Here is a 19,104-nt window from a genome sequence, read left to right as displayed (position 1 = left end):
CACAAACAAACACAAGTTGTGGTTTGATCTACTCACCTACAGAACTAAGATAGTGAAGAATCAAGGACTGCATAAGAGAGAACTGAGGAATGGAAAATAACCCTGTATCTGCCATCTTCTCCCTCAAGTGCTTTACATAGAGAAACACAAGCCTGTCACACCACTTTACACTTCATTTGCATTACACTTTTCTTTGATACTGTCATGGTCCAGCCTAAGCTGGCAGCTGAGCACCACAAGGCCACTTGCTCACTCCTTGCCCACCCCACTCGCTCCGCTGATGGGATGGAGAAGGTAAAACTCGTGGGTTGGGATAAGGACATTTTAATGGGACAGCAAAGGAAGAGGAAAATAACAAAACCAATGCTAATAAAAGAATATACAAAGCGGGTGATACACAATGCAATTTGCTCACAGTCCTAGCAGTGATACCTCCTCCCTAGCCAGCTCTACCCTTATATACTGAGCATGACATCATGTGGTATCAAATATCCCTTTGGCTAGTTTGGGTCAGCTGTCCTGGCCGTGTCTCCTCCTAGCTTCTTGTGAAAATGAACTCTATCCCCACTGAAAATGAATACATATTTAAATAGAGTTATCACAGCACAGTGATTCAGTAGAGCAGAGCGGCACAGAGAAGCTTCTGGTAACACCAGTGCAAATCTATATGCTATTTAGATCTTGTCATTTACAAACAAGCTAAAACAGCTGCATGGGTTTTCCAAGCAAATGGCTAGACAGAAAGTAAATACTCCACAGAATCACCTCCCACTTTCCTGGTTCTCTCCCATCGTCTGGCTGCTTCAGTTACTCAGATTTGCAGACCACTATGTAAAAGAACACAACTTCTCTAGCTAACACAACTTTTCTAACTAAATGGAAAGAGGTTATAGTATTTACTGAAATTTAATACCCTGTATTTCCTAATCAGTGCTTCCTGTCTACTAACAGCAAAGGAAGAAAAACAACCTCGTATTTCATCACATAGCATAAAATCAAGTCAACATTTAACAGACCCAAGTGCTAAATTTTTACAAAGTTCTTTCCAGCCATCTTTGCTCACCTTGAAATATGTTTACCTCACTACTTAGCAGCAAAAGACCTGTGTTGCTTTATTTTAAAGAACCTGAAGAAAAATCTACAGGAAAGATACACTACATCGATGCTTGTTACCGGCTGGCAACTGTCTAGAAATTCTCTAGTAACAGCTGAACACCTGACTTCTTTATCAATAAGCACTTTTGAAAAACAGGAACCTGAGGCTCATAAAGTTGATACAAGGTTCCTCAAAGTCAGGTTTCATAGCAATAACCAGCAGCGGTGTGGATGACTGGTGTTAGGGGCTGGAATTGAATGCACAGACAATTCTTCGTAGTAAAAGGAGTGACCAGCACTTAGATCAGCATCATTTCACAGCACTCAGGGTAGGCACATAGAAGGCACTGATGTGTGAACAGCAGGAACATAATTTACTACTAAATACGGTTTTACTTATTTGCGACAGAGGAACTAAGCATCACAAACATCTCAAGTGTTCCTGTCCTAGGGAAATTCATTACACCTTTCTCTACACCATGATTTTTTCTCCTACTGTATAATCTCTCCTACAGCCATAATCTCCTACTGCATACAAGTTCTAGAGTTTCAGAGGCAGCTATAAGTGGACGAGACTCAACAGTAACACGGTGTCATCGATACTCTCCAGGAAAAAAATCCTGAAGAAGAAATCCTTAAGCGGTAAACCTTTCTCTGCTGATGTTGTTAGATCCAATATGGAGTAGGAACATTACTTTCATGCGTTTCCTAGTCAGTATATGATCCTACCACTACTATCAGAGAGAAAGTTTTACTCTAACAACTGCTCATCTTAATGCCTCACTCTCTTCAGTGCTGAAAACACACGCAGCAATTTATTTTTAGTCAACAACAGCTAGATGGAAATATTGTAATAAACCTTACAGCTCAGGCCTACATCAAGACAAGTTTTACTTACCAGAGTCCCAAGTGTCCAGATGAGAAAGCACCCTGGGGTTTGAAACAAAAGTCAGCTTGATTCATATGCATTACTCTAAAGGATTTCATAAGGGCATTAAAAAGCTTGTGACCCTTTGATCTTTCAAAGACAGCTAAAGAAATCCAAGAACTGTACATGTAACTACATTTAGTAAAGATATTAAATAGCATTAAAAAAAAATCTATCTGTCTAGGTTGCATAAGAAAACTCTTCACATCTACCATCAATTCTCTAGCTCTAGAGGCCTCGATATTTCAGATCATGCCGTAGTGATTACAAGGATTCCAATAATTGATTTTCAGCTGGATAATCTTCTTTAAAGTTATCTAATCAGATACCTAATCAACTATTTAAATGGCACATTAAATCCTTTAACATACTTCAACAAAACAAGAATGGTAAATATAATAGAAACTGTACCTACTTTTTGGCATTTTCAAAAATATTCCTCAAATATGTTGTGGTTCTTCTGTCTTCTCTCTGGTTTGTAAACAAACAAAAATCCTCACATGAACAAAGTAGAAGGCCAATTAAAATACTCCCTGATAAAATGCAGATGAGAAATGAAGCTGGTCTTCCCTTTGAATGGAAGTAATGCACAGTGGGGCTTCAACCCACCTTCCAACTACCCATGCTCACAGGCACTCATGCACACCTAACCTACACAATCTAACCTATCTGACAATACAGGCACGTGCAAGCTCTGCTTTTGTTTACGTTTTTGCATTATTTTAACCAAGACTTACAGGCAATCACCTTATAAGTAAAATGACTGCAAGTTTTTGCACATCTCATAATTAGATTCCCGTTTCTTTATCTTCAAAATAAAAAAGCTAACTCTTCCATGTTTGGCTTTAAAACATCCACTTCAGAGGCAGCTCTGGAGACTGTTTCAGTGCATGCATAGTTACCTCTTCTGAAAGGTTCCGCCATTCCCTCCTGAGCACATTATTGTGGTAATGCAAGTGTGGCTCTGCATATTTCACACTCTCCAAGTTGGAGTTGAGTTTCTCCCAAAAGCCTTTGGAGTTTTGGAACTGCAAAGTATTGCAGGGAAAGCATGAATACAGGCTGCACTCTTAAAGAAATACCTAATCACCTTCCTACTAAGTGATTGGAAAGAACTGTGATTAATGTAGCTTCATTCTAAGTGAAAAAAGTTAAACAAAAGCAGTTACACAATTTTTTCCCAGTACTTTTATTTCCTTGATTTGACGGCAGGGGTAGCACTTACTTAAAGTTGAGGTCAAGATTTGGTGCGTGTAATGCAGACACTTTGCCACCTTAGAATCCTTTTAAGTCACTGGGAAGAAATGAGTTCTTCTAGGTCATAATTCATCTGACCTATTTCACATGTTTGAGATGGGATGGGAAGAACTGCAACACAGACTACACTGGCCATATTGTCTAGACTTCCGCTGACTGTAAAAGGAGCCTTAGGCAACTGACTTAGATGTAAATATTTACATTTGGTCAAATAAATCCCATTCCAAGTTTCTAGTAGTTCCAAACAGAACACCACCACCATGGCCTTGGCAGCTGCAGGCTTCAACTATTTTCAAGTTGCATTAATACTTACATTGCAAACATCCATTTGCCAACCTCAAGTAACAATGCCTCATCCCAGAAAAGAAACAAAATCCAGACATTTCCATTAGAGTCAAAGGCTGTAGAATAGCTATGCTGAAATTAATTTAAACTCAGCTGTGAACAGGCAGGAGGAAAAAAACCCAAACAAACACACACTAGTTTCCTGAGCTAGTTCTTGGACTGGCTATAAAGATCTGAAGCTGCTATTTATAAAAGGGGAGTGATGTGATCATTGCTGAGGAAGAGATGAGATTTTGGCAGTTTCAAAAAACAAGATATGGTACTAGCTGTTCTTGCCCCTCATTATATACATTTATCTTCCAATACAGACACTACAGTAGTGACACTTGAAGGAAGAGAAGTTTGGGTTCACAATATTCCTCTGTCTTGCATTAACATGTTGGATTTTGCTCTCTCTCCCCTATTCTACAATGACAATAACTTTAGAAGAAAACCTCAGAAGCCTTTAAAACCACTTCCTACCATAAGCTACAATTTGCCAAGGAAAATAAATTGCAGAGACTCAATCCTGCCAGCCACTTCCCTCTTGCTACCAGTGCTGATTGTTGCTTTATTGTTGTAGCTGCAGCAGAGAAAAATAAATCTCATTTTTGCTTCATGTTAGTTATATTTAGCAGCTGGAAACCAGGAGTGCATGTGGCACCATATGTTCACCCTGCTGGAGCTAACTAACAAGATCTACAACCTACTACTGCAGTATGTTGCCTAAATGTTACCAATAAAAAATCAGAGAAATATCAAGAATATAGCATAAGGGTATCATCTAGTGACCAATTTGTGCAACTGCGACAGAGCCACTCCTGCAAAATTGCAATCAGGCCGCACTAGATTTTGTTTGATGTGTGGCAGGGGGGAAAAAGACAGCAAATTTCTTTCATATATTGAATCTGTAACAGGAAGTGGTAGATTTCAGAATTAAAAGCAGACACCACTGAAAACCTGCACCGTATTAGATCTCTTTAAAACATCAAAAGTTTAAAATAAAGGATTATTTTAATTAAATCTGTTTTTTCTTGAGGATTATCAGGGCAAGAGAAGGCTTCTTTGTCTTAGGTGGTGTTTATTTTGCAGACATTTCTAGAGAGTCAGAAATTAATATAATACCTAAGCACGAACACCTAAAAGACACTGTATTACCAGAAGTCAAAGCGAGGCCTTACCAGGTTGCAATCCATGAAAAGCTCCCATGAAGCCTTTCATAAATAGTGGTTTTTTAACTGAAGACAAAGAGAGCTCTCTGCTATACCCCTCTGAAAGGATGCAGGGTGACAATGACCTTTAAGAGGCACATGTCCTCTCCAGGGGAACTGTAATGCTATCCCTCCCCATCAGTGAAGGTATTAGGAGAGCCGTGTAACTAACTACGTAGCTGTACAGATAGCTACTCCTTCAAACGTCACTCTTCACTCCAGTGGCTCAGCACAGCATGAGGCAGAGACTGCCTTCTCCTGTGCTGATCCCTCTAACAACTGTTTGCACTACACATTTTTACTCTTCTCCTGGACCTGCTATTTTCTCCCCTTCTTCCTGCCCCTTCCTTCTCCAGCCTGTTTCCACCCCTTCAAAGTTTGGTTTCTGTGTTTCAAAAGAAAAAAAAAAAAACAAAACAGACTCTTATTAATTGCCATCTTTATATAAAGCTTTTTTGCAATCAGACCGACTGTTCCCCCTTTCTCACATTTTCACACTCTCTCAATATCTCTTGCTGAACAGGAATTTAGTGATAAAAACACACCTGTTACCCAAATAGCACAAATTTTTTTTGTGAATATGGACATAGCCCTCCCAAAGACTCTCAACAATTCACGGGCTTGAGAACTCCAAAAAACTTCTCAATGCAACAATTCACCATTGTTTCTGTGAAACACCATAAAAACTTTGCAAAAGAAATACTAGTTGTAGGACCAGATTTGTCCCCAGTGTCTGAGTTGCGATGCCAAAAACATACACCAACTGAAACACCAACAACCGACCACCTGAACTCCAGCCGTGGTGGGTTTGTGCCTCTGGAGGGGTACACAACAGCCAAAGCACTAAACCTTACCCTGTGTATTATCATCTTTGTCCTCACTCAAGAGTCAGAGCAATCCGCAGTCAAAAGTAGCAGGAAATATTTGTCTTTAGTTCAACTCTGACCTTTTCAATCTGTTTAGGTTTCAGACAGAAATAGGAAATGAGTTCCACAATCAGGAAGTATAGCTGCTAAAGGCATTTGCCCCCAGGGGCTTGAGGTTCAATCTCAGACAAATTAAAGGCCTGCTAACTTTGACCTCAGTGAATTACAGGGATTATCTAGCAACAAATTTTCTCAATAAATTTTTCCCAGGTGTCCCAGCTCTCAAGGCAGCCTTTCCAAGCAAAGCATGCAAAGCCCATTCCCTGACAGCAGTCATGTGAATCTGTAGCAGCGCAGCTGTGATACACTGTTGCGGAGTGAGCGAGCAGAGGGTAATTTCACTGATTTTAAAAGAGTTTGTGAATGATGAAGCTTTACAAGCTAATTATAAGCACTGGGGAGAAAACAGACTCTCACCTCTTTAAAGTGCTACATGAAACAATATTGTCATGTATCCAGAGTCTTCTCCCATGTGTTGCTGGTACTGCTGCATTCAAACTCTGACTCTTTCCATTAGCCCTCCACAACAAGCTGCTTATTAAAAGCCTCTTTCAGACTTTGTAGGGGAACACTTAGGAAAATTTCAAGTATTTCTCTAAACTGGAGCTGAGGGAGTGGAATGGAAGACGGGAAGAATCATTCATGTTGTTTTCAATGGAAAGTACGATTTCCTACCCAAATAGTATGTGCTCTCTCCATCCAGCTCACTGCCTTTTCCAGGCTGTGCAGGAATTTGTCTAGATTTAGCTAGCCAAAGCCCTGACATCAGTGCAATCACAGGATGCTCCGGACAAAACAAAGCAAGAGGGTCATGAATCATTGGTACCAATGGCAGCACAATGAAATACCCCGCAAAGTGGGGATACGTAGAGATAGGTGCCAAGTTTACCCTCAACTAACAAAGTCACAAAATGAAGACGTATCAATCAAATCTAACAAGAATTAACTCCTGGAGGATCTTCCCTGTTGAGTGGAAGAAGTCTCTCAGAAAGGGAAAAAAAATACATGTTTGAGCTAGCAAATATCAGTCTGAATAACTAATATTTTAGTAAATGCATAAGCCATTTCAAATGGGGCAATTTTCTGTTCACCCCTATTTTTGGATAGGGCTGTGGGGACACCACTTCATTAGTATTTAGCACATCCCCATCCCACAAAAAAAAAGCTCCTAATCTGCAAATACAAAAGTGGCTTTATACTGGAACTTACCTCTAACACAGGTAGAGAAATAATGTCTGTTGCACATGTTACTCCAGGAATAATCTATAAATACAGACAAATAAGAACACAAATAATTTAGCATAAAACATAGGCCTGTTTGGGTATCTAAGTGAATCTCCATTACCCATCTCCTTTGTGAAACTAGCTAGCTAGCCAAAACTGTACATTTAGTTTTGTCAAAAGTAAATTGGAAGGTATTTCTCTCACTCATCTCATTTATAAAAAGACAACATATTAGAGCAGTATCAGATCAGAGAAATTCAAATAAGCTATTTGCTCTAAGTGTAGAGACTTGCCTGAAGTTATTTTACTTTCGCAAACTTAGTAATATATCTTAACTCTACTGATACTGTTTGTCTTGGAAATAACAGCATGATTTTGCTGGTTAAATATATTACGTATTCACTGCAAACCTCATATGATAAGCAATAAATTAATACCTCATTATGAAAACTAAAATATTTAATCATCCATGCCATTATAGTATCTGTTCTTGTTTTATAAATGCTTTTTATTTGTTGACAAAAAATAAGACTCATGGAAAACACCACTAAGATTAAGACTTGACAAAATAAAATGGGTATAAAGCACAGATATGGATTTAGAGCATGTCTATGAAAAGGTAAGGCATACAAGTTAAAGGCTGTATTAAGGGAGAAAAAAAACCAGACTCCCTTTAGCTATTAAAGTACCAGCTGTTATCTTACCCCAATCCAGTCAAGCAGTGACGTGTAGGGCAAAAGTTTATCCAGGTTGTGAGTTTCTGGACACATTCTGCAGTACAGGGAGGCTAAATGTAACATAAAAAGATTTATAAGGGCAGGATTATATAAACTATCAGTTAACAAGAGTAGACTTCACAGTCAGTTCCTTATCTAACACTTTTTTAGGGAAAAATCCTACTGCTGTCTCTGAAACAGCTTCCGCCATGGTGGAACTGGTTGCATTCTGTGCACAAAAGGAGGAAGAGAAGTCCAGATGGCTGCAGGGCCGGGTCAGCTGCTTGGCTACAGCTCAGCGCTGCAGGGGTCCTTTGTATAAAGGCTCAGGGCACAGGACATGCACTGGCTAGGCTGAGGAATCAGCTATTAGAACAGAGTATCATGACATGCCAAATCCTTAAGAAAAAATGGTTTGGGCTAGGCTAGACGAGATTTGTTCCTCCGCTCCAATCTCAATTATTTACATCCCAGATATGCAAGACAGGAGGCAGATGGAGAATTTGCTCTCCAGTGACCTAAAATAATGATAAATCTATTTGTCCCACTAGACAGGAGAAAGCATTTGAGAAGTTTTACTGCCAATCTGATTTTGAGAGATCTATGTACCTTCTAAACTACTATTGTTGTCTCTAACACCCCAAAATGCAGGTAAGTTAACATAAATCATAATATTGTGGCTTCTCCTTAAGTCACAACTAGGGTATGCAGGAAAATTCGGTATGCAGGAAAAGAAGTACCTACCAATGATAAATTCTTGAATGGGGTCAAAAGAATGGCATGTTGACAGGTTCTCAGAAATCCACCAAATAATCTGTCAGAATGAGAACACGGGAGTTTGTCACATCTCTCTGTTTCAGTATGTGTTGCAAGAGACTATAGAAACTTTGGTTTTTGTAGTAACACTTTGCATGAAGTAGTAATACAGAGATAAATGTTTTCAGGACAGCCTTGACCAATAAAGTGGTTTGGGCAGCCCAGCTGATGAGTCTCTTTGCACTGCCAAAAGGTACATGTGAATCAAGACTCTTCTTCTTTGGCTGATATTCGTGCCCTGACCTTGCTTTGTATAAGACACCAGTCACTGAAAAAACTTAGAAGACGTTCTTTTCCCACCTGCATTTCCAAGTCTTCTGTGTGTCGGAAGTACAACAGGGCACAATGCAGAGCTGCCAATCTCTCACTGTCTCGTTTGCTGTTCTGTAGGAACTGTAGTAAGGCGCTGTCACTGATGCTCACAGCATACATACTTCCTACGTGGCAATCCAAAACTGTGGACATGAACGGGGATTGGATGGAGCAGTTTTGCAACATGTCAATTCTTGCATCCTCACCTGAAGAACATTGGTTGGAGAATAAAAGGACTAAGAATATAAAATGTGGCTGCTACCAGTATTTCTCTTAAGACTCCCAGGTCCCCAGGAGTAAGAAACAGACTGCCTCTTGTATTAGCTGCCCTGGTATTATGATGAAGAGAAGGAATGGTGCTGCCTGGGTAAAGGAAGTAAATGAGGAGCACAGTCCATACTCAGTTCTCTCCTTCCCTACTGCTGAAGCAGAGGTGTACAGATTTGAGGATTACAACGCTCTCATAGGACAAATCAGAGTACGTAGCACGGGACAGAGAAGGGCACAAGGTTAGTAATAGAGATTCAACACTAGAATTAGCACCTAAGCATATTGGTACAGTTTAGAACTGCTCACATGCAGGATTCATGATACAAACTTGCATTGATGGATCTCTTGCCATCAATCCCAATGGCCAGAATAGGAAGGTTCTGCTTTATGATTACTGAAGCATCAGATCTAAACCACTTTATTTACGCTAGTACTAAGGTTCACCACCACAGTACTATACAATAGGATTCCAGACCCTTTGCATCAGAGAAATCAGGCCCGCCATACTACAGTGATGCTTTCCACTTATTTCTAGCAGAATAGTATTTCATTATGTACATACAACAGGTATTAGCTTCCTGTGATGCTGTCCCTGCACCAGTTCCCTCTGCTTACCTCTTCTTCACCCAATCAGAAGAACAGATTTCTGTTTTCAAACAAAGGCCCCCCACTTCCAAAAATAACCCACTTCCCATAAAGACATCTTTGTTGGAAATTAAGTAATGTGCCTCTCAGATGAGACTCTAAATCAAATTGCATCAGCCTGATCAGGTGAAGGAAACACAGATTTCCTCTCCCCACACCCTCCAAACACACACATTTAGAGCAACTCAATTGGAGGAAGGAAATGTAAAATCAAATTTACATCTCCATGTGAAATTTGAGAACAGTGGAGGACTGAGAAACATGTGCAAAGATGGGGGAAGGGAAACTATGAAACCAATTCAGTGAAAGCTCTTCTTCTATTTCATAACAAGCTAGAAGTACGTAATAGATGAAATATGAAATGTCACTTCAGATTCTCTTTTTACAATATAAAGTGGCAAAAATGCCATTCTTATTTTCTCAATCTCTCTCTTCCTTCTTCAGAACACTGTGTAATAAAGCAAATGTTGAGAAATACAACTTTCATGTAAAGAGATCTGAACAAGTTTCCACTACAACAATAAAATTACTTCAAGCAGCAGTCTTACATACCTGTCAGAAATAAACTATAGCACAGCAGGTCAGGATGCTGAATATTCAGGAGGTGCAGGAACTGGCCAGGCAAATAAGCAGCCACATAATAGTCTATTTAAAGAAACAACAGTGGTCAATTTAGCACTTGTTCACTTATTTGCTTTAAGAGGCTGTTTCACATGATTCTCATCTTGGCCTACTTCTCTCTGATGGAATTGATTATATCTAGGAAATATAAAAGGAGTTAATTAAAAGCTGCTGTTGTATTAACACAGGAAACACTAGCAATACATTTGGGTTTCCAGGGGAGGATTCAAGAGGCTTGAGACACTCAAGAACTCAGCAGCTGATCTCCAGAGCAGATTCTGAGGCAATTTCAGAGGAAGTTGCTTACTAATAGTTAGGTATTGCAGTAACAAATGCCAAATACAAAAGTTAAGCAAAAAAAATCAGCAAAATAACACAACTATTTAAAATAAAGAAAAAAAATCCTTTTCTTCTACAGAAGGGTTATCCATTTGTCTCCTTACTGGGGACAGAGAATGGCAGTCACACAGGGAAGTAACGCAAGTAACCTACCAAGATTCATAAAAGCCACTTCCTTCAATTGATGAGATTCTGTTCTTTCTAGAGAAACTGTAAAAGTTTTGTTGTAACCTGGGGAAAAATAATAATACTTTTAAAAACCCCAAACAATAAACACCATTGTTACAAGCCAAGTATGACTTTATAGCTAGAAACTTCAGCAGTGCCAATACACCCAAACAGGGATATTTTAGACTGTTTTATGGGCTTGTCTGCACAGACAGATTTACTTCATCCTAAACAGAGTTGCTGCATACTTACTTCCTTAGTTTGCTGAAACTGGCCATGCACTATACAGCCGAAGTTTGTGCTTAAAGAAGCATTCCATCCCAGAGCAAGCTTGTGTAAAAATACCTCCCCCGCAAAAAAAAAAAACCCAAACCCCAAACACAAATCCTTTATGTAGCTGTGCTTCACATTTCAGTGATCTTTCAACTGCTTTAAACAATTTCCAGTTTGTTTATCTGCATGCCCTACTGCTGTATGTTAGTTCAGCTCTGCTTAAACATAGGCTAATTTCAGACCTGCTGTGTTTGCATGGGCTTTGCATCAGCACAGCTGTTATTTTGTTCTAGACTTACACCATACTTCTTCTGGCATCCAGTGAGAATGGCAGAGCCCTCAAACTTCCTCAATCTCTGATAAAAGCTGAAGATTAAAATAACTAAGGAGACAATGACTGGTCTCCAAATGTCCATGCTGCAATAGCCTAAAGGCTGAATGGTGTCATGATCAGGATGCTACTTAATGCCACATGAAAATTCGAGATAAGACACTAGATCTACAGTTTACAGGACCACCAAGGAAAAAAGTAGATCATGAACCGTGCTTCAGCCACTCATCCAGGACTTTGACTCCTGACCCTAGCAAAGAGATATGCTTTATCTATGCTGCAAAAAAAGAAAAATGAGACCTCCAAGACCAACAGCAACACTACAGATGAAGGGGTATCTAAAACATAGTTTTTCATACAAGATACTGATTGAAGTCCCTGGAAGTGTTTAAGGCCAGGCTGGATGAGGCTTTGAGCAACCTGGTCTAGTGGAGGGTGTCCCTGCCCATGGCAGGGGGGTTGGAACTAGACAATCTTTGAGGTCCCTTCCAACCCAAACCATTCTTATGATTCTATGAAGTTTGGAAGTTTGCTCGCCATGAGTCAGTATACTCATGACCACTACCCTGTTACTTGCAATGCAAACACATGCCAGTTAATACCAGCACTGCAGAATACACCTGCGACATCATGACTTTTGTGTTTATGCTACCTCAAGTGACTGCTTTACAGGGGGCAGGAAGCTTCCTTCTGAGTTTACAGATGCTGCAGCACAGACTGAACTCCTTATATGTCTCCAAAACGTGGCTTATGGACCTGATATACCCCTCTTCTGTGGGTCACCTCAGAACCAGTCTTAAAATTCTCTCGTACAACTGATGAATCTTACATGAATCCACAAACAGCTCTGCACCAAACAACTCCGTTCCATGAAGGTCATTTCAGATGCAGATGGTCAATGTCACCATATCTATCCTCAGTTTCTTCCTGGTAAAGCTAGGGATGTACAAGGGCCATGGTTGGCTCCAAGCAATGCAACCACCCTTCAGCTACACATCAAGTACATCTGGGGAAATCAGTCCTTCACAGCAGCATAACACAGAGTACTGCCACATCCAGAATGGACTTTTCCAGTTTGTTAATGCCTTCAAGAACACAAAAATGCAGTTCATTCAATCCCACAATGCTCCAGCAGCAAAGCAACATGTTAGTGCATCTCTGACATATGAAAAACAAATACTTGAAGTAAAACAGAGGCATACTGTCTACTTGAACATGGTAACTCTATGTTATGCAGCTTCTCAATTGAGAAATAATTCATCTCTCTCCTCCATTTACCAAGCAAGAAAGATCTTGCTAATGACGAGGTTTGCTCTGATGAGTATAAAACAATGTTTTTTATTCAAGAAAAAAATTAGGTTTTAAAATTAAGAGCTAGAGCACCACTTAAACAGCAACTATTCTTACAGTCAGTGGGTGTTGCACCTCTTGCTGTGAAAATGACATGTTGAACTGGAATTCTAAACAGACATTCAAGCTAAGAGCTGTTGGCTCTTTTTCCCCATACAAATGCCTTATGGCTAAGCACAACACACCTGCAAGCTCCCACAGATTTCATTGATGTTTGTGCTCAGCATGCTGGAAATTCTGGCTAGAAATAAGGGACCAAATTAATAGCCACTCATGAGGCCACTGGTTTGAAGCTACTCGTTCAGCATCAGGCAGGAAGTCTACAGCAGGAAAGTTGACTTTGCAGCTGAGGGCAGCTGCTGCCTTTAAACACCAGCCACAGTAGTTTATTGTCCGCAGACTTGGGTAGTTATTTGTTTTGCAAGACGTTCTGTCACTCCTTCAGCAAAGAGCTGTTCTCCAAAATAAAGCATAACTTAACAGGTTAATCTTACCTTTATGTAAAAAATATATGGAGTATGTTATTTCATCAGGAATATCAGAGGCTAGACTACAACACACACAGAGGCCTCCTAAAAAGACAAGAAAGAAAAATAAAATTGACTTGTCTACCTGAATACCTAGACATCTTTACACTGCATAAAACTAAAGCAAGACTGTTTTAAATTAGAAACTAAAAGTCATCTCTCAAAAAAAGGTAAAGATCACAGAAATATATATTACATAACTCTAACCATCATTTACCTAGTGAAATATGATGTAAGAAGAGAGGAGGCAATATGGCACAATGGAAACTTGGGTTCTGACATGGCCAGTTCTTCTCTTTAGGAGAAGTACATTTTTAGCGCTGCGTAGTAGAAATCACACTTGCAGCCAGACTGCCTCAATCTCTAGATATTTTCTGTTCAGGGACTGTCAAATATGTACAGAACAACATAGTAAAACACAGTTTGTTTGCTTTCTAAGTAATTTCATATTGGCAGCAGCATGATACACTACTAGAGTTTTCTCACCACTAGAAATGATAGTCACTTCTCCCCTTTCCAGCTCAAAGAGATGTGAATTCCTTTTTTAGGAGAAAAGTCAGTCCTTGGCAAAAGCTTATTTCAGCCAAGGTACTCTGTGCAGGAATGCTCCCCCCTCCCAGCCTGATTCTAAATCAGACTGATAGACCGTTTTGACTTCACTGGATGGTAGCCCTCCATCTCTTCTAAAAACTTTAATCCACTTACTCCAATGCTTTGGCAGCTGCTTTGGCATTCATTTCAGAAACAGCATCCAAACCACATTATCCCAGTACAGCTGGGAAAGCTGGGACACAACTATGACAATTCACCTTTTACCTTTATTGAAAGTTTATCACTTAAAAGAAAAAAAAAAAAAGTAATACTAATACAGATACTCTTCTTTAAAAAAAAGGTTTATGTATACAAAGTATACAGAAAAAGGCACAAAATAAAGGTTTATGTATACAAGGTATACAGAAAGAGGTACAATATGGAAAAAGCACAAGTACAAAAAAAGCATGGCTACCAAAGTATTTTACTTGGTTAAATGTCTCGTACTTCAGACCACACGGCTGTACCATAGCTGTGGTATGGATTACACTGATGCACTTGACACTTTTGGGGAAGGTAAATACTTTCTTTTGAGATGCTTTTTTTCCCCCCTGCTTATTCTTAGATGACTGAATATTGTTTGATACAGTTTGGCTTGGATATTTGAGTCATTTAGACAACAGACAGGGCATTTTGCCAGACCACTTGGCATCTTTCAGAGCATGCATAATTTTTAAAGTAGCAGCATCAGGACTCATGAGGAAGACTGGAAAAGTTCCAGCAACCCACAATGCTGTTTTATTATCAACAGCTCCCTTCCAACACTGCAAATTTCTTTCTTGTATGCTGGAGTCTAGTGTATATGCTGTTCTGTAAATTGCACAACATGCAAGCGAGTCTGTTCAGATTGAAGTGTCAGTGGTATATATGCAAGCTGATGACAAGAACAGTGGCTATGGGAGACTATTAACAGGGCATGCATCTTTCAGCTCTAGCATACTGGTCCAAATATTAACAAACTGAATTATGAACAACAGAAAATATCAAATGGTGTTTCATTAATACAGATAGAAATACGACAGTGTCAGATGGGCAAGTATCAAAGCAATGTTACATCTGATACCATCTTGACAATCCCAGTAGAGCACCCAGAGACTGCAAATATAAGACAAATTCCTTTCCTACCCTCACCAGTGCTCTCTGCAAATTAGAGCTGGGGTGTGCTGATGCAGGGAAAGCTTGTTATATCTAACTGATTCCACCTTTGCATGAAACAAGTCTTCTACACTATCCATTTCAAAATCAGCTACAGCTCTTACTGTTTGCAAATAAATGCCACAAGGTGAGAAAACTCACATGAAGATATATTTGGATGGACTCTTATCTTTTCAGAAATAAAAGATGGAAAAGGTCTCAACCACAACAAAGTAAAAAAAAAAGTAACTATTTAAAAATTAAGCTCTACTCATACAGGGTAACAGTGAGTTACTATATTCAGTAGAATTAGGGAAACAACAATTACAACTCTGCCACTTGATAAATAAACATCATACCACTGAAATTGTATGAATCTCCTATGAATACCTGAAGTTTTCCCAAGGAAGCTTTAACTTCAAATTGCTCATCTCTGTTCACGCAGAAGTGTAAAATGTAAGGCTGTACCAATATCTCAACGTGGCATCCAAGTGTCACAACTCAAACACAATATCACACCATGGCATTTTTTCTAGTTGTACTGGCTTAGGAGTAATTTGCCTCACCTAACTTCAGCCATCCAAACATCTCTCAGTTAGACCCTTATACAGCAAACAAAGAGATATAGATAGAAACAATCATCCTCTGGAGATGCCTATTTGTCTCTATAAATATAGTCCAGATGCTTAACTTGTAGGCAGGTAAAGTTAGGTGACAGTAATCCAGGGTTTATGTCATCTTACTGCTTGCATTTTTTTTTTAATATTGAGCAAATTGAAAAGTACTTCTAAAGTGCTAAAAGAAAACATAACAACCCAGTGTTGTTTAAATAACCACTGAATTCTGGACATACAAAGTTAATTCTGAGACTAGAACTGCTTTATCTCAGCTAATCTAGATGTACATAGGGAGTTTTATCTGGAGACATTTTGTCTGTGCTGAGTATAAGGAACAGGGCTACTTTTCTTCTACTGCGGAAGTTTGAGAACGGAAGAGTGATTTCATTCAGAGTTCAGATTGGCAGTAGCCAATAACTGTTTTATTAAATGGGAAATTGCATGGAATATTCCATTTTGAAGTTATGCCAATTATTCTTTGCCAGAGATGTCCGAATGGTACAAATAGGGATATCAGCATTAATATTTGAAGCACACCACCAGTTCCACAGAAGGCATAGTCTGTGCCCCAAAGAACTTGCAGTCCAGTTTTGTTACAAGGGGTACAAAAGGGAAATTTAGTGTGATTACCCACCCTGTTCTTCAACAACTAGATACAGTCTCAATGCCAAAACAGTTTGCTCCAAACTGTCAGTTACTCAAAATGGGTTGTGCAAAGTAATCCTCAGTTTCAAACAACATTCACCAAAAAGCCACATACAATAATCTCATTTAGTAAGTGTGTAATTGTCAAATTATGCATTTTATATTAAGCACAATGAAAAGCACATGTGAAAGGTTCCACAAAGAATTTAAATAACGTGTTGCCAGATGGAAAAGAACATTCTCCTTCAAGGTAATCAAACAACAGTCTTGTTGGAGGAAGACTGAATTTCATCCTAAACTAAAAGGAGATGCTTCGATCTGAACAAACCCTAGAGAAGTATAGGTGTAAAAGGAAACATATATATACAAATCAATAACATTTTCCATTATTGGACAAGCTGTTTGTATAATACTCTGTCTTACTAATAGAGAAAAAGTAGCCTAATCTACATTTGGTAGATAGAAACTTGGCTTTCTCTTATTTGTAATTGCTTCCCTCTAATCTTTGTAAGCATGCTGTCTGCCTTGGTAAGAAAACAATCCATGTAAGGAACCTGCACTTTCCTTGATTTGCATTAACAGTCATTTCAACACAACTGGCAAGTACCCGAGCAATTAGCCTGTGTGCACACAGCATGCCTTAAGCAGCAAAATGTAAAGCCACTTCTGCAACACATCATATCCCTGTACAACTCCGTAGACTATTCAAAGGTTAATCAGATACCATCTCTGCCTGGCAGTAGGGTCTAATTTAGAAACTGAAAACGCAGACATCTCTGATTAACAGATGCCTCTTGAGACTAGTTTTTAATCAAAACAAAACAAATCCTTATGGCATGCATTAGGATGCAGGGAGACTCCTATATCCTAAAGGTTTAAGGAACATTTTAGGTTTAAATTTAAGGAATCATATATATACACTAAATCCTTAAGTATCACATACTAAGTCTAGTATCACATACTTGGACCTTCTAAGTATCACATACTAACAGAAATATGAAACTCTTTGAATCTGTATTGCAGATGCTCCATTTTGCACATGTCCACTAGCACAATTATATACTATGTCAGAAACCCAGACAACAGACCTAGCCAAAACCTTCCTTGAATTTACTTTCTAACATGTTTTTGGTCAGCTTTAACATTAAATTGCTCTAACACACACACACACACACACAAAAAAATATATATATATAATGTCTAAGAAATTTAGTAATCAGTTATGATTACACTGCATGATAATTACTAGTGGAGATCATTTTGACAATACTTGTATTTATTCATTACCTGCTTTACTTGTAAAAACCTGAAGATTCAAAGATTCAGACGCAACATCTTGGTCTTGACAGTAATCATATCCAAAATTCACAAGTCTATGATCAAATAAAGATCACTAAATAAATCACTTCTTCATCCACCCATTCATCATAACACAAAGATCATGAGAACAATTACTATGTAATCAAAAAATACTAATTAAATTATAATCAAATATTATCTAATGCCAGTTAAAATAGGCTTTAACCAATTTGCTCAATGCTGTTAGAAATGAGAATCCCAAGACAACACACTTATCAGAAGCAAACAGTTTTGATTACACCTGCAGTCTTCATAATGACTTACTGCAGCATTGTCCAACCATTCCTATACTGTGAAGTGAAGTATGATGGGGTACTGGAAATCCAAACATTTATCATACCTGATAACTCAAAGGCTTTGCAGTCTAACTCTACCGTTATGTCTGTAAAGCTACATTTTAATCTGCAATTAGGCACACTTATTTCAGTGGAAGTACTCAAAAAGGAAAGCACAAAATCACATTCACATGGAACTTGTTATACTATGACATTCTTTTTCAGTCTCGTGCTGCCTGTGCTTTAATGGGTTTCCATATCTTCAAAATCTACAAGTCCTATTTTTGCCATGCAGATCATGCAACAGAAGATTGTAGTCAGTCTGCTTTGGCTTTTTCGTGGGTTTATTTTTGTTTGGTTTTTGAGGGTTTTTTGGTTGGTTGGTGTTTTTCCAGAAAGGTTTTTGGTTCTGTAGGGATTTCCCCCTAGGTCTTCTGCAATAATTTAGAAAAAAAATTATTCAAACTCTTACAAGAGTTGGATTTTTTCAGTACTAACTGCAAGAGGATACACTGCCCATTCAGGGCAACCTACATGTGCAGTAGCACCACACTGCCTTCTGCATAGCACTGAGACATTCAGAGAGCCACAGGCTGGGCAGGGTAGAACTCAACTACCTTCAGTTTTTGATATCTGATCTAGTAGGTTTCCACTCCCCCTTTTTATTTACAAAGAGAAACAGGCCCTTTTGGAACATCAATTCAACTGACTGAAGACAGATGAGGATGAGATGAATTATAACTGAGTCTCAGACCATCCTGACCAGTTTTTCCTCAACTAAAAGGGAGCCTTAAGGAGACAAGCCCAGATGCAGTCATGTGCATGGTAGACACAGATAGAATCAGATGAATCTTAGCCTTTGAAAGTGCAGGCTGCCTGGAAATAGCATGCTGGAGGAGAAAAGAGTACAGGCAGTGTCTCATAGGCCATAAAAAGAAGCTACTGGTCTGGTCAACTCCCCAGTAAAACATGTAACAGCAATTAAAAATGGAGAGCTTCCCGTAACAGGAATATTGACATCACCACTACAACATGCCCAAGGTTACAACAAATTAATTTCAATAGATACAGAATACTCAGAGGAAGGATGGTTTAACCTATAGCTAGCTCTTCAGACAATTTTTAAAAATGACACCAAAAAGCAGTCAAG

At 38.9% G+C, this 19,104-nt stretch overlaps 1 protein-coding gene across 3 annotated transcripts in view; it reads right to left on the bottom strand.

Moving 5' to 3' along the window:
- The window catches only part of GSAP (gamma-secretase activating protein), a 48,593-nt gene that overhangs the window by 13,956 nt on the left and 15,533 nt on the right, over positions 1-19,104 (bottom strand). The window contains exons 12-22 of one of the 3 annotated variants that reach the window (XM_054817547.1): positions 17,608-17,693; positions 13,301-13,378; positions 10,838-10,915; positions 10,277-10,369; positions 8,798-8,952; positions 8,426-8,495; positions 7,670-7,752; positions 6,951-7,004; positions 2,926-3,051; positions 2,439-2,494; positions 1,994-2,025 (exon numbers count right to left, since the gene is read on the bottom strand). In XM_054817547.1, coding sequence (XP_054673522.1) covers positions 1,994-2,025; positions 2,439-2,494; positions 2,926-3,051; positions 6,951-7,004; positions 7,670-7,752; positions 8,426-8,495; positions 8,798-8,952; positions 10,277-10,369; positions 10,838-10,915; positions 13,301-13,378; positions 17,608-17,693 — 911 coding nt within the window. Of the gene's footprint in view, positions 1-1,993; positions 2,026-2,438; positions 2,495-2,925; positions 3,052-6,950; positions 7,005-7,669; positions 7,753-8,425; positions 8,496-8,797; positions 9,016-10,276; positions 10,370-10,837; positions 10,916-13,300; positions 13,379-17,607; positions 17,694-19,104 lie in introns of all 3 variants that reach the window. The other 2 variants (XM_054817540.1, XM_054817557.1) reach the window with 2 other exon arrangements.

This window comes from Grus americana, chromosome 1 (genome assembly GCF_028858705.1).
Source record: "Grus americana isolate bGruAme1 chromosome 1, bGruAme1.mat, whole genome shotgun sequence".
Classification (NCBI taxonomy): Eukaryota; Metazoa; Chordata; class Aves; order Gruiformes; family Gruidae; genus Grus; species Grus americana.
This window is presented reverse-complemented; position numbering and strand designations above follow the sequence as displayed.